Source organism: Metarhizium album (assembly GCF_000804445.1).
Source record: "Metarhizium album ARSEF 1941 chromosome Unknown scaffold_1, whole genome shotgun sequence".
In the NCBI taxonomy this organism is placed as follows: Eukaryota; Fungi; Ascomycota; class Sordariomycetes; order Hypocreales; family Clavicipitaceae; genus Metarhizium; species Metarhizium album.
In genome coordinates, this window is record NW_024467575.1 from 2,062,438 (window position 1) to 2,084,688 (window position 22,251).

Consider the following 22,251-nt stretch of genomic DNA (forward strand, 5'->3'; position numbering starts at 1 on the left):
CCGCAGCAACGTGCTCACAGAGTCACCACTGGCTACTTAAGTACTTACTTAAGTAAGTAGACTCTGGTATGCGTAGGTACTAACTAGGTACCTACTTAGGCTTGTAGATTCCCGGACCCAGCGTTTATCGAAAGGACGCTGCCGTTGTGCCGGGATCATGAGCAAAATGGAGCGACACAGAGCGGATTTGATTTACGCCCCGACATCTCTTACCGCGGTCTTCCCCCATAAACTCCACCGCTTAATGTCCGCAAAGTCCACCACAGCTTAAGTTCGGGGTGGCTTCGGTGGCCGCTGGCTCGTCCGTCAACAAGGCGCGGCCTTTTTTCTTTTTCTCTCCTATACTCGGGGGCGGGAAAGGGGGGGGGGGGGTCTACTCCCACTCTTGCATCGGGTAATAGTCCCAAGTAGTACTAGCTACCTTCCCACCTACCTACCTCAAGTATGTAGGAAGTAGGTGGCCATTGGCCTTTCGTCCTTATTAGGCTCAAAGCTTCCGTCGTTCCTTCCCTACTTCGCGTGTTGTTATAACCGCGAGCGTCCCTCCTCGTCCCAATCTTGTCTGCTAGTACTTCGTCGAACTTTGATAATTGATCTGCGAGGCCTTGATATTCTGGTCCTTTCCCCTTGGCAAACACGCTGCCACGATTTCGGGGGTGAAGAATTGCAACGCCTACTCGCCGTCGGCGGACGATCACCACCAAACCACAGTCTGCCAAGGCCGTGCCGACCGGCTGAGTGGCTCTCAGCAGTGCCCCCGCAGCCGCTGTCGTCGCCATGTATGGCATCAACACAAACTACGACTCCACGGCGACCAGAGACGGAGTCCCCTTGGCTGCTCGAGGCCCAACCCACGAGCAAGACACCGGGGCCGCCGTCAACGACGATCCGACCAAGACCGAGTCTACTTCCCTCACAGAAGTTCACAATGACGACGACGACTCTGTTGAAGCGGAAATATTTCGTCGCTCATCCGCCGTCCAGGCTCTTGCACGGTCCTACTCGCGAACTTCTGCAGCCATGGCGCCAGGACAGAATCCGTTCTTTGCGGACGAGCACTCCCCTTTAAATCCAAACTCGCCCAAATTCAGCGGCCGGGAGTGGGCAAAGGCCGTTGTTAAACTCGCCGTGCGGGACGGGAAATCATTCCGTTCTTCGGGCGTTTGCTTTCGGAACCTCAATGTCCACGGTTTCGGCGCCGCCACCGACTATCAAAAAGATGTCGCCAACGTCTGGTTGTCGGCGGCTGGCGTCGCTCGCCAGCTAACGGGGAGCGGCAAGCAGCGCATCGACATTCTGCGCAACTTTGACGGCTTGGTTCGCAAGGGGGAGATGCTTGTTGTTCTGGGCCCCCCCGGCTCTGGCTGCTCTACCTTTCTCAAGACTATTGCCGGCGAGATGAATGGTATCTTCGTTGAAAAGGGCTCTTACTTCAATTATCAAGGTAAGCAAAGGAGATACAAGCACAAAAGCCAGTCGTCTTGCGCCAAGTGGGCATATGTATATATATATATATATATATATATATATATATATATATATACTCTATCCTACAAGTCTACGCCGCGATATCCACTGGGTTTGACCCGAGGCCAACGGAACTTGCCGTTTGGGCCGAATCTGCGACATTGTCGCACCCGCGCCTGGCCAGGCATGTTTCACATGGAATGGCATCGGAAGATGGCGTCTTGGGCCAGCCACACCATATATTCATACCCCTCTAACCTTTTCTTGTACATCACTTGTACTTTGAACACCGCCAATGAGAGATTTGCTGTGGCTAACCGTTGCGATGCAGGCATCTCGGCCGAGGAAATGCATACCAGACATCGTGGCGAGGCAATCTACACCGCAGAAGTTGATGTCCACTTTCCCCAATTGTCTGTTGGTGATACTCTCACCTTTGCTGCGCGGGCACGTCAACCTCGAGACCTACCGGAGGGCCTCAACAAGCATGACTTCGCCAACCACGTGCGTGATGTTGTCATGGCCATGTTTGGCATATCACATACCATCAACACTCGTGTCGGCAATGAGTATGTCCGTGGCGTATCTGGTGGCGAGCGAAAGCGTGTGACCATTGCGGAGGCAACCCTCTCTGGCGCTCCTCTACAGTGCTGGGACAATTCGACTCGAGGTCTCGATGCCGCCAATGCTGTCGAGTTCTGTCGCACCCTCCGTCTGCAAACCGAACTCTTTAGTAGCACCGCTTGTGTCTCCATCTACCAGGCGCCTCAGACTGCCTATGATCTTTTCGACAAGGCGGTTGTCTTGTATGAGGGTCGACAGATCTTCTTTGGGCGGGCCGACGAAGCAAAGCAATATTTTGTCAACTTGGGCTTCGAATGCCCAGCTCGTCAGACTACTCCCGATTTCCTCACCTCGATGACTTCGTCTCTGGAGCGCATCGTCCGCCCTGGCTTTGAAGGCAAGGCACCTCGCACGCCTGATGAGTTCGCCGCTGCTTGGAAGAACAGCCCCGAGTATAGGGCTCTGCAGGCGGAAATTGAAATGTACAAGGAAGCCCACCCTGTTGACGGTCCTGACGCAGAGGCCTTCCGTGCCTCCCGCCGTGCACAACAGGCCAAAGGCCAGCGCAAGAAGTCCCCCTTTACTCTCTCCTATGCCCAACAGATCAAGCTTTGTTTGTGGCGCGGCTGGAAGCGCCTTGCTGGCGATCCAAGTCTGACTGTTGGTGCCCTCGTTGGGAACCTCATCATGGCTCTCATTATTGGCAGCGTTTTCTACAACCTAGATGATACGTCGTCTAGTTTCTTCCAACGTGGCGCACTGCTCTTCTTCGCTTGTCTTATGAACGCTTTTGCGTCCGCTCTCGAGGTGAGGGAAAAGAAACCTCGTCTCTCTACAAACTTGGAACGAAATTGAAATGAGGAACTGACCTAAAAATGTGCAGATTCTCACGCTTTACTCACAACGGCCAATCGTCGAGAAACATTCTCGTTATGCGCTTTATCATCCCTCAGCCGAGGCAGTCGCTTCCATGCTTTGCGATATGCCGTACAAGATTGCAAACGCAATCATTTTTAACATCACACTCTACTTCATGACAAATCTACGACGAGAACCAGGTGCCTTCTTTTTCTTCCTACTCATAAGCTTCTCAACGGTCATGGTCATGTCTATGATCTTCCGAACCATTGGTTCTGCCTCCCGAACTCTATTTCAGGCTCTGGTACCCGCGGCTATTCTCATTCTCGATCTTGTTATTTTCACCGGGTTCGTACTGCCCAAACAGTATATGCTTGGATGGTGCCGCTGGTTGAGCTACATCGACCCTCTCGGCTATGCATTTGAGGCTCTCATGGTTAATGAATTCCATGATCGCGAGTTCAGGTGCACAGACTATGTGCCAACCTCGAAAGCGCCCTTTGCTGGTGCCGCCCAGGTTCTCGCTAAATACGCCAATGTGGCCTCTGAAAACCAAATATGTTCTCAAGTTGGTGCTGTCGCTGGAAACCCTAATGTGAATGGAGACGCCTACGTCATGTCCAACTTTGACTATGATTGGAATCATCGCTGGCGCAATTTCGGCATCGTCATTGCCTTCACCGTCTTCTTCCTTATTTGCTACATGATTGCCGCCGAACTTGTTTCCGAGAAAAAATCAAAAGGTGAAGTCCTCGTTTATCGAAGGGGACACAAGCCGGCTGCGGCTAAGGAAGCTGAGAAGCGACACAACGACCCAGAAGCTGCCATGGCCAATATTGGCCCAATTATCACGGCAGAGAAGAGTCGTGGACAAGGCAAGGAGGGTGGCATTCTCCAGCAGCAGACGTCTATTTTCCAGTGGCACGACGTTTGCTACGAGATCAAGATCAAAGGCGAGACTCGGAAAATTCTGGATCACGTGGACGGATGGGTTAAGCCCGGTACTCTAACTGCACTTATGGGTGTATCCGGTGCCGGCAAGACTACTCTTCTAGACTGCCTAGCAGACAGAACCTCGATGGGAGTTATTACCGGAGAGATGCTCGTGGATGGACGACCTCGCGACATGTCCTTCCAACGCAAGACTGGCTATGTCCAGCAGCAAGATTTACATTTGCAGACAACTACTGTCCGCGAGGCACTGAACTTTAGTGCCCTTCTTCGCCAACCTGCTCACGTCCCGAAGGAAGAGAAACTGGCATATGTGGAGGAAGTCATCAAGCTGTTAGATATGACTGAGTATGCTGATGCTGTCGTTGGTGTTCCCGGCGAGGGCCTCAACGTTGAACAGCGTAAGCGTCTCACCATTGGTGTCGAACTTGCCGCCAAGCCCCCCCTGTTACTCTTCGTTGACGAGCCTACGTCTGGTCTGGATTCGCAGACCTCGTGGGCGATTCTCGATCTTCTTGAGAAGCTCACCAAAGCTGGACAGGCCGTTCTCTGCACCATCCACCAGCCTTCTGCCATGCTATTTCAGCGATTCGACCGACTTCTCTTCCTGGCAAAGGGTGGAAAGACTGTGTACTTTGGAGACATTGGCGAGAATTCCAGGACCATGACGGGCTACTTCGAACGCAACGGCGGACATCCCTGCCCCGAGGCAGCTAACCCTGCGGAGTGGATGTTGGAAGTCATTGGCGCTGCCCCAGGATCAGCTACCGACATTGACTGGTTTCAAACCTGGCGCGACAGCCCCGAGTATAGGGCTGTCCAGGATGAGCTCGAGACCATCAAGGCAGAGAAGCAGGCCGGCACCCCGGTCAGCTCTATTGAACAGGACCCTGGCAGCTATCGTGAATTTGCTGCTCCCTTCATGGTCCAGCTGAAGGAAAATATTCATCGGGTCTTTCAGCAGTACTGGCGAACCCCTGTGTACATCTACGCCAAGACTGCTCTCTGCACTCTCGTCGCCCTATTCATCGGCTTCATCTTCTTCAGGGCTCCCAACAGTAAACAAGGCCTCCAGAACCAAATGTTCGCCATTTTCCAGCTCCTCACCATCTTTGGTCAGATGGTGCAGCAGTCCATGCCCCAGTTTATCATTCAGCGATCTCTATACGAGGCCCGTGAACGTCCCTCCAAGGTCTATTCTTGGAAGGTCTTCATGCTTGCTCAAATCATCGTTGAGCTTCCTTGGAACTCGCTGATGGCTGTCATCATGTACTTCTGCTGGTATTATCCCGTTGGTCTTTACCGCAACGCCATCCCCACGGACGCCGTGACCGAGCGTGGCGCTCTCATGTTTCTTTTCCTGCTCATGTTCATGCTTTTCACGGGTACCTTTTCGACCTTTATTGTTGCCGGATTTGAGACTGCCGAGGCCGGTGGTAATCTGGCCAACCTGCTGTTCACGCTTTGCTTGATTTTCTGCGGTGTCCTCGCCACCCCGGAAACTCTGCCCCGGTTTTGGATTTTCATGTGTAAGCTGCAGCGCGCTCTGTCTTACTTCCATCTCTAGACCACACTAACGCTTGGTGACAGACCGCGTCTCGCCGTTTACATACCTTGTATCAGGCATGTTAGCTACGGGTGTCGCCAATTCTAAAGTCGTCTGCGCAGCTAATGAACTGCTTCGTTTCGAGCCTCCCTCCAACCAGACCTGCTGGCAGTACATGGACAACTACATTGGAGTCTTTGGTGGCCTGCTGAAGAACCCCGACGCCACATCGACGTGCGAGTTCTGCACCATCAGCGACACCAACGTTTTCCTCGCCGGCGTCAGCAGCGACTACAGCGATCGCTGGCGCAACTTTGGTCTGCTCTGGGTCTTTGTGCTTTTCAACATTGCCGCCGCTCTGTTTGTGTACTGGCTCGCTCGTGTGCCCAAGAACAAACTCGGCGGTAGGAAGGCGAAGAAGGAGTAATCGATCTCGCTCCCACTTTCATCCAGAAAAGCCTTTTCCCAACATCCGTACATTTACTTTTCCACACCGTCATACAAAGAGTATCGTTGCCCCGCGGACAGTACTCCATTTACATAGACGCTGAAGATGCACAAACCCATCATTTCGACAATGGACATATCTGTGGCGTATCCCTTGCATTGTTACGACTACATGGCTCTAGATAGAATACCATTTGGTGTCTTTTTATGATTATTATTGCACATAGAGGACGGGGGGGTTTGGGGGTTAGGGGTTTCTTCCTATTTTTCGCAGGTTCGATATGTTGTCACCGACATCTAGATAAACTAGACTTGCTTAGACTTGTACGATGAAGAGCAGAAAGGAGGACGAAGTAGTAAAACACGGTTGAATAGGTGTAATGTTCCTAGACCATGTGCGCTGTGCTCAATATTTGCCTGGTCCCAACGACAGACGTCGTTGACTGCCGCTAATAACAGAAAGGATACTTGCTTTACTGACCCGACTATAACTTCAGTCTATAGTCATCTAATCCGCCCTCGGTCACCAGCCGTGCAAACTGAGCCTCGGCAACCTCGTCCACCTTTCTCCCCAGCAACTTTCTGTTCGTGCGGGCGTCGATCCACGGCATGGCACTCACCGTCCTCGTGGGATCGTACGTGGAAAACTCGGCATCTCTGGCCCTCTGGTCCGGACCCTGTGGCAAATGGTCCAGCATACCCGTCAAGCGGGACCCGGAAGCAATCTGCGCTGTCCTACTATGCTGCAGCTGTTCGTACGCATGGACAACGGTCTGCAGCTGGTTCTGCAGCACCACATGTGGCGTCGAGTCTGACACATGCTGGGACAGTCGACCGAGCAGAGTGCCTAGGATAAAGCCGTCCTCGACGCCTGTCGCCGCGCCCTGTGCCAGATGTGGGAGCATGGCGTGAGCGGCGTCCCCCGTGAGCGTGACGCAACCCTTGGACCAGAAGGGCAGATTGTCGACTTGGTAGAGCGGGAAGCGGACGAGGTGGCTTGCTGCGTCGAGCATCTCGAGCAGAGTCGGGTCCCAGCCGGAGAGCCAGGCTCGCACAGAGGAAAGGAGGGCCTTCTCATCACAGGTACTGTTGAAGTGTGGGTTGGCAATGGCGATGACCAGGTTGAAGAGGGTGCCATCCTGGAGCGGGTAGAAGACGGCGTTTGCGAGGGGGCCCATCCAGCAGCGGGAGGTGCCGGCCGTGGAGAGGAGGTGCTGGAAGGATGGAGACGAGAGTTGCGAGCGGGCGAAGAGCGTGCGGTAGGCATATTCACCGGTTGGGATGGGCTGTATCGACGGGTGCATGATGGAGCGAACGGTCGAGTTGATTCCTGCGTCACGTCAGTACGGGTGATGAGAATGCATGGAGCAGTTGGGAGGGGGCTGTATGAATCGTACCATCGCTGCCAACTATGACATCGGCTTGGTAGACATGTCCGCTTTTGAGTCTGACAGATGGTGTGTCGAAGTCGACGCTGTCCACATCGCAGCCGAGCTTGATTCGGACTCCCACTCGCTGGGCTTCATCCAGGAGCACCGTCATGTAATCCGCTCGATGGATCAACCTAGATATGTCATGAAATGAGTACACAAAGTACTCGACTGAAACCAGCCACCCAACATGGGCCATATATGGACAGAATCACAACGGCAGACGTACAGCCATGGTGCACCGTAGAGTCCCTCGCACACAGTCAAATCTTTATGTAGAAGTATCTTGCCGTCGTCGTACCTTAGATTAAGAAACGTCGTTGCCGGCCCGTTCGTTTTAGCGAGGAGTTTATCCAACAGCCCGAGACATCGCATCGCGTGAGCAGCATTACATGGCACCTGGATACCGTTTCCGGCCTGAGATACAGTCAACGTGCTGCATTGCCATAGGTATAGACCAAACCTACACACCGTTGGGGACAGATCTGCAACCAACTCACCTTGTCCATGGCATCTGCTCGCTCTAATATCGTCACTCGGATGCGCGTGTACTTGGCCAAGGTAACTGCGCATGTCAGGCCGGATATACCAGCCCCAACAATGATGACGTCCAGCATGGTATTTCGAGGTTTATGTATTGACAACTTCTCCGTTTTCGGTCCAGACGGATGAAGCCTCACACCAGATGAATAGGATGAGACCTTGAAATCTGCATTCCTCGGTTTTTCAAGCAATAAGGCACCTTGGTTGCAGGGTAGCATGGCCAAAGATCGATTCTGTCCCGGGCTTCACCAACCAAGGCGTGCAGGGTCTGGCAAAACGTTATATCCTGGTCATTCCACACGAAACATTGTGTCCTTATGCTGTGTAACGAATTGGTTAACTGCCCGTCTACGCGAAGTAGTAAATGGGGTTTCAAAATGCCAAGGCCCAAGGGAGACGTGTGTGGGCCCCCTTGTCTTGGCTGGGCTTGGATGACGGATGACGGATGATGCCCGTGATACCCTGGATCGTGTTTCCTCAGGATTCCCCGTCCAGCGGATAGCATGAAACGCATTGTACTAGTTGTAGTTGTACGACCGCAAGCTCCTTTTTCACCGAGTATGAAAAGATGCTGAATTGTTCATATCCTGCATATGTGCTACACCGTGGTCTGCTTCAGTGCGATGCATTGTGGGGTGTTTTGCATCTGTATTTGTGGCTGTACGGAATCGTCATCCTGCACATTCGAACTATCAGCCCCGAGAGTGACAGTAGACATGGTGTCGAGAGCTTCGTAGGTGAGCCTTCTAGTGCCGCCAACAAGAGCTCGAATGAACGTGGGTTTGTCACTGAGCCTTGGGCAGACAGCCACTTCATTCCTTCAAGCCACCACTCACACACCACGCCAACAATCCTGATTCACATGTTTGGATAGGAAAAGATCACCAAACAGCCAAAAAAAGCAACCGGCCACGGAGCCCGGGCTGCACAGAAAACAAGCGTCTGTTTCATAATCTGGGGGAGGAAGGATAGACCATTCGAAAAATCGGCCTTAACAGTACTAGTAGTAATGGGTGATGTTATTTGCTTCGTTACGTCATTGTTCCTCATCAACAACTGCTCGACGACGGCGTGTTGACAGATTTTCGTGCAAGTTGCCGCTTGGCAAACTTGACATGCTTCGGTTTGGCTTGAATGGTTGAAACCCCGTATCCTCGTACGAACTTGGAGAAGCTAATGTGGATAATGATCCTAATCCAGGCTGCCACACCGTTGGTAAAGCGATGATCCAGTTGCACCGTTAGCGCGCAAAGTCACGACCATTTTATCCTTTGCCGGCCACGGATAAGTTTGAATGTATAAGTAGAGGCAATGGTCATCGCGCCACGATTGGAAGGTCATGTCCAAGGCGTCAACCGAGACGGGTCATTACTGGACTCTTGTCGACACGTCCTGAGATACCGCAAAGATGTACGGAGAAAGAACCGTGCGCCAATGTGTTCCCCGCGTCGCGAAATTGTCGCGAGCCTTGAATCACATGATGATCTCTCGATTAATGCTGTACGGGCCTAGTGCCAGTTGAACCCCACGCTTCGTTGCATGAGGCATTATTAGACCACGTTGTCGTATCTCGGTAAAGCATTGTCAACTTACAAATCATTTTGAGGCTTCATGCTAGCAATTGATGATTGCCCCATGTTAGGGACGATAGACGCCCAAAGTTGTCAGACTGCGCCGCTCAGCCGCCGCCACATACATCTCCAGTTCTGTCTGGAAGCTCCCCTTAACACAGAAATAACGGCGATTCCGTCGGACCTTGACTTGAAACTCTTCTAAGCGCGGAACATCTGACGGCAGGCACATGCGCCGCCACCTGCCACACAAATGAGGCAACTTAGTGACAGATGTTCAAGTATCGTCGCGAGGGTGATGACGTTAGTTCAAGCTGTTAGGAGGGATGCTAGTTAGTGTACGTGACGAAGTGAAACGAGGCGCTTCATGGCGTTGGACTGCATCTTACCGAATCGTACCACATCTTGAGAGCGTTCTTGAGACGCTGCATTCTAGATGATTGAGTGGGAAGCCGCTGCCAGCAATAGAAAAGGCCGTTACTAGCGTTGTTGATCGGTACTGACTTTGTTGTACACCAGTTAAAGAGCCTCGTGCGGTCCTTGGGTTTAGCGTGCAATATTTCCAAGCGGAATTGCATCTTCTACTCAACGAAAATGCCATGGCCTTGTTGTCGCGACGTACGTGTTGCCCAGATGGCTCGATCTCGATATCTGGTCCTAATTACCGGTTTTGCCAAGCTTGCGGATTGTTTGGCACGATACGATCCACACGTGAGGGAGAGTGTGGAGTGACAAGCAGACATCTACTAACTAGTACGTACTCCGTAACAGTGCCTCAATGACTCAGTCAACGCATCAGACCATGTCAGTGGGAACCATTGATTGGTGCCTTGGTGGGAGGGGCTGACTGGGGAGAATAGCCAAAGCGAAATGGGAAAGTTCATCTGAAGGTCTTGCCCGCGAAACAAATTGCACGCCCCTGGCACTTCCCCTGACTTTGACCCACCACTATTCAGGGGAAAGAGTGACTTAGTGGCACTATGCTTGTGCGAAAACGGCTAAGCGTCAGGAACAACCGTATGATTGGTGCACGGGAAGCCGAGATCCTGGCCCGTAAAATCGCAAGCGGGGACTCTCCTCCTTCCACAGACTCAACCTCGTGGAAGGGACGGAGGGCTGGTGAAAGCCCTGCACATTCCCTTACTGCAGAGTGGCTCGGGCACAGGATAGAAGGCGTTGGAAAGACGGTCGCCTCGGAACTTTGAGCGACTCAGCATGTCAAGTGGGAAGGAACAGCGTGTCGCTGACAGGCTTTTCTTTTGCAAGCCTCGAATTAACTATGAAACAAAACCTCGTGCTACGGAGTGCAAAAATGTGAAGTTAGCATGTTGCGCCTCAAATTCTCTCTTTTTTTTTCTTTTTGGTCTCCTCTGATTACAGCATGAACCAGGCGGCTAGGCCCCCACGGAGAGCACATAGCCCGCATACTTTGTTCACGTGGGCCAGGCCACTGTTTGCTTCCCTCTATGCTGCATGCAGATGGTTTCATCGGGAGTGCCGAAGACATTGTTGTATTGTGTGAGTGGGCGCCACGTTGGGACGAGTTATTAAAAACCCTAGTTTGCAGTTGAAGCACGGAAGAAGGTCCCTTGAAGACTTGAGCACCTTACTTACAATTAGTACCTCTGCGCAGGTGACGGCCCGTTAGGCGGAAAGTGTCTCTGTCGAATGACGAATGAAATTAGTGTGGTCTCGTGACTGTTGCGTGGCGTCTGTGGTGAGAGGATACTGCTGCTCAAACTGTAGTGATGTCTGAAGTACGTAGTGTGATGCTGTCACTGGAAACAAGGAGTACCAATCTATTCGGCAGACTCTGTTCCGAGAAACCTCTGTATGACATTCAGATGAACTCAACTCCTTCCACCCTGTTTTGGGGCACTCGATACGCATAGGTGGAGCCAGTCTGACCGGGCCAGGTATCTTTACATATAATTTTGCGGTATTAGTACGTACTAAAGAGCTTACCCAAGTACCTAGGTACCTAGCACAGTCCACAATTTCAAGATAATAGCTGCACCGGTTTCAGCCTCTCTCTCGACGTCAACACCATCATACTACACATCACCACAACGCCCGCCCTTGCTACTCATACTTTGGCTTATCCTGCCTGCCATGTCATCCTCAATCAAGTCTGCAGCTATTTTACGTGACGGCAGAAGAGGCCGTCGACGCTATCAATACCCAAGAAGCCGCTGAGGGATTCATCTCCGTCAATTCGGGCGGCGGTTATCGCAGCCGAACCAGGCTACGAAACCACGACGAAATTAAACTGACGCAAGCCACCCTGATTTTGTATCAGCAGGGCGTCCGTCAGATCTTTATGCTGATAACCTATGAGCATTGATAGTTTACCTATGCGTGTTCAGCACCCCCACTGTCTCGGACTGGCTCAGGGAACAAGGCCTAGTATTGCTCATCAATGTTCAATAGAACGTGCTACGTACGGAGTAACAGCGTACAGATACTCTGTAGCTGTGCAGTGGATTTCGAGTGGGATTCTTTTTGCGTTGCCCCTCTTCCCGGAAGAAGGGTCTTGGTGGCCCAAGCACATAATAATAATACATGAGGTACTCCGTACGCACCAATCTGACCAGGCAAAAGAAAGGATTGATACCAGGCATCATAACCAATTACATTGATGCATCAATGACCAAAAGAAAGCGCCTATGGCTTGTGGCGGCCGCAACTAGCTTACTAGATGCTAGGTGCCCCACAAGTATGCATGGACAAAAGGCAATCACCTCCAAACAATGGTACGCGGATGGAATTGGGCCGCGGTCGCCGTGCCCTCTACTCCGTACAACGGACGATGATTCGATATCTTGTGCGGGAGCAGAAGCAATGGCACGCGCATGCCAAACAGCGTCTTGAGAGCGCCAACAAGAAGGATGAGGAAGCAGATTAGCAGAGGAGCAAAAAGTGGGTGGAAGAGGACATGTGAGATGATGATGCTGTCTTGGCCTTCTGCCTGGCGATGCTTATTTCGGTCGATACTAATCGAGCCTATGACAGAACGTAGGCATTTAAAGTCGGCCATCCATTAGGCCGTCTTTGCTGTTTGCTGAAGAAACATCTGGAAAATGAAAAAGGAAGCATCAAGAGAATGTAGTGCTGCCAACTTGGCACGACTGGTGCAATGATAATTGGTCATAATTAGTTAGTTTCTAGGACCGTAAGAACAAGGCCCCGACACGGAGGAACTACGAAGTGCTCGAATCGGGTTTACTGTAGATCTTACCCGTACGGAGTAGACAAGGTGTTATAGCCGTATGGAATATTCCTGGCAAAAAAAAAAAAAAAGCTTGGAAGGCGGGGAGCCATCCATGGCGCCAAAAGGAGCATTCCATGTCATACAGAAATCTGCGTGCGCCAACCTTGGCACGAGCAGTCAGGTCAGGTGCTGCCGAAGGCTACCAAACGTGGTATTATTACTATGGGCCGGACCTCCAATGAAATGCATTCATTGTGCATCCATCCCTCGTCGCGAAAAGTTCCTCGGTGGCTTGTGCATACCTGTGGGTACCTGCACAGTGGATCGTGTTGCTGCACAAAACGTGCGAGCCGGTGTTTCTGCATGCAGGCACAGACAGGAAAGCCATTGTCCGTGCACTCCCATCTGTGAAACGAAGGCAGTCCTGCATTATTGCAGCTGGCAAATGTCATGACGGAACTATGATGAGAATTAGTAAATCGATAGGTTGTCAGCGTGTTCCGAAGCGACTTGGCAGGCGAATCAGGCCATCAGAGGTGCTGCGTCAAGTCCTATTCTTCGAGTACCACATCATGTACACTCCACTCCGAGGCTGGACGGGCGTGACTCTCTCCGTAGCTTCAACTTTATTACATACACCGCTTTCGAGGAGATGGCGCCGGACAAGAGTTGTCATTGAAGACTTCGGCCACGGACGTAGTAAGGATGTAGTAGTAGTAGAGCAGTAGCAGCAGCAGCAGCAGCAGCATTGGAGATGTCGGTTTCACACATCGGCACTCGCCCCCTTCCCCTTTCCTCTCCCTCCCCCTTGAGAGCGACCTAGCAGCGATTTCGCCAGATTGCGGTCTCACAAGTACCTAGATTTAGGTACTTAGTAGTCACGGAGCAATTAGTTGCACGTGGTGGCAGTCGCGGTTGGAAACGCCAGCATTGGGTACCTACTTAGCAGGTACTACCTAGATAGGCTCACAAGGAATCCCCCATGTACTCCGTATGCGCAGCTACTTCTACTCAAGTACGTACTTAAGTACCTAGGTAGTCAAGACTGAGGTTTGTTCCTGCCGCTTCAAATGTCTCCTTTCGCCACGGCAGCCACCTTCCCCAAGCACTGCCTGGCTATTGGGCATTGGGAGCCTGAGATGGGCACAGGGAGGAACCACCGGGGGACTGACGGTGGAGAAAATGAGAAGGAGATTTGGGGGGAGGGGCCGGGCGAAGGGCAGAAACATTTGAGACCGCTCGCTGGTGGGCCACACTACATACCTAGGTACCTAGGTACTTAAGTAACGTAGTAAGTAGTCGCGCACTCCGTACAATCCGAGCAACGGGGTGCAGAGGACGGCGTGGTAGTTCAATGTGAAAATGGCAAGTCGGTCGTTCGCAATAGAAGTCGGGAGGCAAGTCTAGTGATTAGCAGTCATTATGAAAGTCTGTCGTCTTCTGTGTGTGTCGGGAACTTTGTTGCATGATGAGGGTACATACGCATTTTGATATATCCCGTGCACCTTGCCTAGCACGGCTGTCACAGTTCTCGTCCCCCTTATTAATATTGTGGCGCGACGTACCGTATTATCCAAATTCAAGGTTACGCGTAGTGCACCATACGTAGGTACTTAGTCACCTAGGTTCGGAACTTATGTATGTATACTCCGTATGCCAAAGGCACCGGTTAGCACCTCACCCTTGCGCATGTTCAGACGTTGCGTCCCAGCACAACGTCTGACCACGCATCCCCCTCATACTTAGCAATGGCCGAGGAGTCGAGGACGATCTGGGGCCTCACATGCTACCTTGAATGTTCTAAACGTTCCGCCTGTCATGTCAAGCAACCAGTCCCTTTGCGAACATGGAGTGCTTGGTGCTCCAGGTTGACTTGTATTACACGATGCCGCTCCTTCCCTCTTTGAACTCGAGAGCTCATGAGTGGCTGCACGACCATCCCGATGTCTTTGGCCCTGGTCCCACCCCCCCAACCACCACCACCAACACCGCCGGAAGGCAGTGCAGCGCAGAGCAGAGCAGAGCCCAGACACAGACACAAACACAGACACAGACAACTGACTCGGGCCCCTCAACGTCAATCCCAACGTCAACTTTTTGCGTTCCGCACACCACCACAAATTACAACCTTTGGAGCCAATGCACCAACACCACAAGTCTTACAAGTTAGCACGCAACTAGCGTTGACTTGTCCGCCAAGAGTGGTGCAGTTGCAACAGACTGGCACCAGCTCCGAACGCTGAACTTGGATTTTCACTCAGGTACCAGTGACCCAGACGCTGCACGAGCACGGTCGCCAACGGAGGCTCAACCACTTTATTTTCGCGGCTGAGCTCACAGTTCACGCCCCCCCCCTCCCCCTTCATCCGCCTCTCGCCTCTTGTTGTCGTCGTTCCGCTTGCCAATTTCTGAGACCCTGGTCGCGCTGGGACTGTTTTTTCCCAAGTGCCTCTCCGCCTCTCCAGCGCCTCCGCGTTGAAATCCCCTGCTTTGCTTTCTGTCTGCACCTCCCCGTCAGTAATTACGGAGTAAGCATCTTTTTTCATCTCGGCAGCCCCCGTCATCCCTCCAACTCTTCTTCCCTCTGCGAATCTCCTTGATACCTCGCCTCCTCTAGCAACAACAAGAATTGGACCCGCGAAATACTCCTCTCGGGCATCAACGACTCCGGCTTTTGTTTCTTGAACCCTGTCGTTGCAATCCGGTGTCCGTCGGTATAGCCTACTGGCACGTCTGGCCACAACAATAATGACTGGCTGTGGCAATTGTTGATCGAGACTGTCTCCTTGTCAACATATGCCGTGACTGACCCCACACCAGCAGCTCGTGTCTTCAAGGAATACCAAACAAGTACTGCCTTCTTGTACCAAATTCTCTCGGGACTCTTTTTCACGCCGGTTTCTCCATCTCGTTTGTGCCCCTTTCCAGTTTTCGCATACGCCGAACGAGCGAAATTTCAAGGCCGACGCCTGCCTCTACTTGAATATTCCGAACGCCTGTACACCCAGCTTCTGCACCAAACTGGAGCCGACCAAATACCCCGGTGTGCCCAGATAATCATCTTTTCACACCAACAACGCGTATTGCGATACGCCTCGATTCAATTAATCCGACGTCTCTGCAACCGTCACTTGTTCAATTCATGCGATCCGCTGAAGCGTCATCTCATTTTGCTTCGTTGAGAGTTTCAGTAGGAAAGCTGGCCCCTTGTTCAGGTATGTTGGGACCATCGTCATCGCACAGAGCTGGTAGGGTGCCTCGTGTGACACATTGATAAGAACAGCCGGCTGTCAAATGCTTTGCGCCCATCAGCCTACACCAAAGCACAGACAGGCCACGCTGCAACAATATGTCGTTGGGAACACACATCCAGCATCCAGTGTCGAGGAAGGTTATCTATGGACATTCAGTAGTTGACTGACAACTCCGACAGCACAGTGTCGTCTCTCCTTGGATCATTATTGAGGTGTCCCGATTGCCTTGTTGATATTCTCATGAATTGAGGCATCGAGAATTATAACATTGGTGGTCGAAATCCCGGGACTTTGCCTCATTGTGGTATTCATCCGTCCTTTTCCGCCTGGGCAGCCATCTAATAAGTCCCTGCAATGAATCGCTTTCGAACCAAGAAGAAGGGCAGGGATGATACATCCATTGGTGGCCGCCCGTCACTAGATGCTGAGTCTTCTGGTCCCTTTCGCATGTTCGGCAAAAAGAAAACACCAGACGAACCTAGAAAAGAGATTGACCTCGCTGCGGCTTTACCACCTAGCGATGACTTTCGAACCAGTCTCCTAATGACAGGTCTATCAGCCCGCTTCTCCATGCTTCGAGAACAGGACGACCCGAATAGCAAACTGGGTAAGGCCAGCGACGACAGCGTTCTCTTCCCGAAGCGACAGTCGAGGCTAGCGGACTTTGGTGCTTTTGCAGGTGGACTGGATGATATTGCCGAAATCGAGTCGCTGAAGGCGCCACCATTGGGCCGCTTTGACTCGTATCATTCTGACGATGCATCCTCAACAACAGGGAGCGTAATGGGTCGTGGTAAGCCCACGGAAGGGAATAATCTCTTCGGTGGTAGACAAAAGATCTACAAGCTTACCGCAGGCTCCAAAGGCGGCATGACTGGTAGAGCACTTTACGACGACGACGTAGCACAATCCTCATTCCAAAAATGGCGGCAGGCCGAAAAGGAACGAAAGTCATTGGAAGACAGTGAGAACATCAACACATCCGATGTGGAAGCCACACTGAATTACAGTCGACGCCGAGAAACGAGCTCCACAACGTCGTCTGTTCCCTCGGGAGCTCGCAACTCTACAGCTGCAACCTCAATCGCATCTCAGCCGTCTTCGATCAAAGAAACTGCATCTAGCAGCCACTTGCCGGGCCTCGAGCGAAGCGTTACTCGAACCCGCCGGCTCTATGAGCAAGGGTTAACGCAAGACCTTCAGGATCAACAAAACTCGGCGGTATATCGGATGGACACCTTGTCACGACAGCGGCCCTTCGGTTCGCGAACTCCAGACTCAGCTTCCCTTGTTACTTCGCCTACGACCACAACCTTCAGCGAGCGTGCTACAGACCGCCGGCCCATCGTATCCAAAGCTAGCGCACCTAACCTACGGTCATTCAGCTCTTCTTTGATGAGTTGCTCTCCGATGAGCCCCGTTGACTTGACCCCCAAATTCCCAAGGCAAGAGTCGAAGCCCAGTTTTGGAGCGAATCTCCCTCTAAGCCCACCCATCAGTGAAACTGAGGAGCACCCAACCCTTGCTATCCAACCCAATGACCGTGGTAAGGCGACGGCAATGGGTGTCTTTAGTCGACCAGCAATGCAGTATGACGAGTCACGATACACACAGCGACAACGTCAGCTCCAGCAAGGACGAGACACGTCTGCTTCTTTGTACACGGAGTCGGTAGGCTCTCCTGTCAAAGGCAGGTCTCGCTCATCATCGGCCCAGCGACCGGCAGTAGAGAAGTCCACAACGGTTGCTCATTCTGAAATTTCTCAACCCAACGAGAATTACAGCAGCACATTTGATGAAAGTGACGACGGATCATTGGACAATCGAACTTCTGCTGCCCCTCGATTGAGACTTGATCGCCCAAGCGATCACGACCACCCGGCTTTCCGTAAATCTGCTCTCCCTACCCCTCTATCGTTGACATCGCCCAAGGATTCCGAGGACGGGAGGTCTCCCTCACCGGCACCAAAGACCGAAAAGACAGAAGATTCTCCCACATTGGGCCCCACGACAGGTCTAAGCGGTATGGTTCGACAACACCTTCGACAAAATAGCACCGCCTCGTCTGTATATGCCCTGATGGGTCACGAACTAGAACCGAGCGTAACGGAGGCCAATTCCGTCTTCGTAAGAAATGATGATGGTGTTTGCGACGACGGAACCACAGCGGAGCAGGATGAATTTGCTCAAAACTTGGCCGAGCGTGCGCGACGGGTCCGTGAACGACTAACGACATACGTCGAATCAGATAATGAGCGTTCTGCGCCGCCCACCCCACCTCTATCAGAACACAATAAGGAACTAGGACCGCCCAGGTCGGGTAGTCTTGGTATGTTGAGGTCAAAATCAAGCCGGGGATCCCTTCTCGACAAGGCCGACAAGGAGCGTGGCCGCAGCAAGACGCTCAAGTCTTCCAGCTCCCAACCCAGCCCAATCGCCACGTCACCTTCTCCAAGGAAGGCTTCGAGCAGCCAAGCAGAAACGCGAGGTGGTGAAATTCCTGCCCAGTCAAACCAATCAACGCCTCCCGAAAAGGAGACAAATGTACACGTAGGCCTGAAAGCCTTCCGCCAAGCTCGCCGAGAACTACAGAAAATGAAAGAACTCGAGACACAACAGCGGCATTCGCAGAAGCCCAATCATAACCCGGAGCGTCCTACGAACGGCATGGTCACCCCTTACGAGGGTGGTCCACCATCGGCCATTGTCAACCGCATGCCCCGAGACGCCGAGAGCTATGCGAGTTTTTCTCGGGCGGGTTCTCGGGCGGCCTCTGAGCGAGACCGAAGTAGTTCGGAAACCAGCCAAAGTGGACTTGCGTATAGTCGGGGTGATGGGCTTCGCAATGGCTCTGCAACTTACGAGGATCACTACGGCCGGCGAGGACCCAGTAGCCCGCCGGGCCCGGGTATCGGGAGCCAGGCAATGGAGTCATCTGGTACGTTTTCGTACGTGTCTACTGGACCTTCGACACTTATGAGTCCAAGCCACAGCGTAGGCGCATTTGAACCACCTGGCAGGCAGTACTTCCCAGTCGTGCAGTCCCCCACGCAGTCAGACACACATTCGTTCACGAGAAGCCGCAATGGCAGCGTGCTGGGCACTGCGGCATCAACTCCAAACTTGCACGGCAGCCCTGGAGCACCACCTTTGCCGCCAATTAACCCTCGCCGCAAGAATGCCTTTCCAAGATTCAGTGACGAGGATTCGGGACATGGTGTCCCCAACAGAGTTTTTGGAATGGGAGATGGCGATGTTGGCGTCGAGTCCTACAGAGGCGGAAAGTCCATGAATGGACAGAAGACTCGACAAAGTCCTCCCCGAACGGTTCGGCCAACCATACCGCAATCTGCAATGTCGAGCGCTAGCCTGCCAGGTGGCATGATTTGATCAAATATCCTCCGTTACTGCTTCTCCTTCTGACATATTTTATTATGCCTGACCGGCGGAGGTTTTAATGACTCCCACATGTCCAATGTGCGCCATTTTACCTCGGCCGTGGAGCTCAGACTCTGTCAGGACAAAATCTTTGTAATACGAATGACGGCCGTTTTATTAGCCCAATTTGGACGAGGGCATGTATGAACGGCACGCAGCGAATGTCTAGCGACCGAATCTGGCCCTCGTTTGGTCTTTTTTCGATGGATGATGTTCCATTCCTGTCTGACATATTTATTCTCTATTGCTTTGTGTGTTATTCCCATTCGTTTTCATTTGTGTTTTTTTTATTTTCTGGAGATGTCCAGCGTCTCCACGACTAGGACGACCTCTGCAACCAAAAGATCAGGCTGGCATTTGATCTACTCTCTTGGCGTCGGAATACGCTCCTGCGATAGAAGAAGAAAACCAGGAAGGTCATTGAAGAATGGACAAGGCGCAACATTTAACTTGAGGATATTGCAGGTCGCATATAAAGGATCCTACGGGTTTAAAGGAAAGCAATAAGAAGGACATTGCAGGTGTATTAAGCAAAGCTCATATACATAGACATATAAGCAATTGATAAATTTGAAAAAATTTGATGAGCAATCCAGGGGCGATGACGGACGAAGAAGATGGCCGTTGGTACTTGAGGCAGGCGAGCATGCATTCATTGGTGGTGCATCTTGGGCAAGTTGCAGACGCCTTGTGATTGCGAAGGAAATGATGATGAGGATTGCATGCTAGAGACGCGTGTGACACGTGACGGAACGAAGACATGTTGGCATCCATAGCAGTCTCCCAAGTCTGGTTTCACTTGTCTATGGGACACGCACCACTGCGGCCTGTCCCAAGTCTTTGTGTATTCAGTCAAGTTGGAAATGGTCTACTGGAATTTATTGCTGGTGTCGTTGCCGTTTCTCGCACTAGACGGTGCGGCGTGGACGGTCTGGGGAGTTGACGATGCAGCATGGGGGGCATCGGCCGCGAGCTGGAGGTTGCGTGCGACTTTTTTCTTCTGAAGCAGAAAGTTTGGTGTGCATTGCGCGCACTGCGTACCGTCCTGGAAGACTGGCAGATGAAATTGTTCACAGAGCACGACACAGAGGGGGAAGACGGGATGTAAAAACGACCGTGTTGGGCGCCTTGGCTGGAAAACCGTGGCACACGCTGTACACGTCTGGTCCTCGAGTATGGCCGTGGTTCCCCGGGCGCACGTGTACACGTACTTGGTTGACGGGGGTTTGTCGAGAGAGCGAGATCGTTCGGGGACGGTGGACGTCGCGGCGAGCAAGGGCATACATACGTTGCTTGACAAGGCCGGGGATTGGGGATGCCCAGGTATGTCGAGACATGACACGGACGACAGTCACTCGGGTCAGATCATGCGAGGGTTTCAAACTTCTTCTCTTCCGGTTCCTGCCCGACTCTCATCCAGAAACCCGAGCACACCAAGTCACACAAGCAATCCTTGGGTTGGTTATACACCTCGAGCGGAACGCACCGTACATGTCGACATGAGGACGCATGCCATCATTCTCCGTAAACAAGTCTCACGACTCGCCCGCGTATCTAGCGCCGAAACGAAAGCAAAAAGAAAAGACAAGCAAACCGCAGAGGCCTCCGCGACGGTGCAACATGCCTGTCCCTGCCAGCACATCGGTTTGACGCTGGAAATTCCCATCGACATTGTGTGCTTGCATGTGGAATCATGGGAGCCCGCATGCTGCATTGCATCCCTTGTCCCTTGTCGTGCTCACACGCTTGTTGTCGCGCATTCCGCAACTCCCCGCACATTCGTGTTACACGTAAAGACTAGGCTTGGAGAAGAAGAAGCAGCCGGAAATAAAGTCGCTCTGTAAATAACAAGATCGCCATTGCTTCGTTAAGACTGAGAGGGGTATCGCAGCCATGGACAAGGGCCTTGGCAACAGACTAAAAAGGGACCTGGATATCAAAGGCGGCGAAACTCGTCGAGCTCCGTAGGAGACATAATACATTGCCGAGAAGAGGGTTGGCGAGGCCGTAAAGTTTCCGACACACGAGGTCGACAACATGGGCTGCGCCCTACGAGGCAGGGCAGTTGTTGCATTGCTTGTGGCCGCAGGCGCTGCAGGTGGTGCTAATGACAATCATGCCACCGCACTTGCAGCAATACTCGTAGGCGGGCATTTTGATGGTCCTGTCGTTTTTCTGTTTCTGCGGTGTGTTGCGCGCGCAAGGCCAAAAAAGGTAGCTGAGAGAGATGGACGCGTATATTGTACAGTTGGAAAGATGATTTGACAGTGTCGAGCTGAGAAAGCCAATCGAGGGGGCAAGAGGAGGAGGAAGTGCCGGCGATGAGAGGAGGGCGTGAAGTTTCTTTTAACTCGGGGGAAGGAGGAGTCACGTCCAAGGTCCTTGGTGGTGGTGGTGGTGGTGGTGGTGGGTGCCGGCCGTGGGTGCCTCATCCGCAGGGAGAATCTCGAGACGGAAAGCTTTTTGGTTCAAAGCCGGTGCTTTTCAATGTCACACTTTATCCAGTCGAGCGGGGCGAGAGGAACCTTTGAGGCGGCGTACGGAGGGAGTTACACGAGCACCCAAGGCAGGCCAAGGCCAGCGAGGACGGCGCGACGTAGACCCGTGGACAAGCGACACGGGGTGCCTCGGGTGCTGCGCATTCACGGCCGACCGGTCGACGGGTTGATGGATGCGATAAAGGCAATGGGAGATGAATGCCATGACGCATTTCCGGCTGTCATGACCACACCAGGCCGCCCTGGTTGGCTCCATGCCGGAAAGGGGGCTGATGGGCTGGTCGAGGTTGGCTGCAATCTTGCAGCCAAAGCATGCGGAACCCTTGCCTGGCAGCCGGCGCATCGCATGGAAGCATGGAACCCGGGAGCCCTGGCCCGCTTGCGGGTGTGCAGGTGTGATGGGATCTGATTCTGGTGCTGGTGCGAGGTGAGGTCTGACGATGGATGGCCCTTCTCGGGCCCGGACATCAGAC

General features: G+C 52.6%; 3 protein-coding genes across 3 annotated transcripts; 2 read left to right on the forward strand and 1 right to left on the reverse strand.

Moving 5' to 3' along the window:
* Positions 1 to 777: 777 nt before the first annotated feature.
* On the forward strand, positions 778 to 5,813 carry MAM_00587 (ABC transporter ABCl1; the record flags this gene model as incomplete). Its single annotated transcript, XM_040819386.1, has 4 exons — positions 778 to 1,444; positions 1,799 to 2,838; positions 2,915 to 5,369; positions 5,431 to 5,813. The coding sequence occupies 4 exons, from the start codon at positions 778 to 780 to the stop codon at positions 5,811 to 5,813; spliced, it is 4,545 nt and encodes a 1,514-aa protein (XP_040682651.1).
* Positions 5,814 to 6,318: 505 nt separating this feature from the next.
* Positions 6,319 to 7,880, reverse strand: MAM_00588 (Aromatic-ring hydroxylase-like protein; the record flags this gene model as incomplete). The annotated part of the gene is made up of 4 exons (XM_040819387.1): positions 6,319 to 7,163; positions 7,231 to 7,397; positions 7,493 to 7,680; positions 7,764 to 7,880. The coding sequence occupies 4 exons, from the start codon at positions 7,878 to 7,880 to the stop codon at positions 6,319 to 6,321; spliced, it is 1,317 nt and encodes a 438-aa protein (XP_040682652.1).
* An 8,316-nt stretch (positions 7,881 to 16,196) lies between these two features.
* MAM_00589 (uncharacterized protein) lies at positions 16,197 to 18,840 on the forward strand (the record flags this gene model as incomplete). Its single annotated transcript, XM_040819388.1, has 2 exons — positions 16,197 to 18,780; positions 18,836 to 18,840. 2 exons carry the CDS (start codon positions 16,197 to 16,199, stop codon positions 18,838 to 18,840), a joined length of 2,589 nt encoding a protein of 862 aa, XP_040682653.1.
* Positions 18,841 to 22,251: the final 3,411 nt, after the last annotated feature.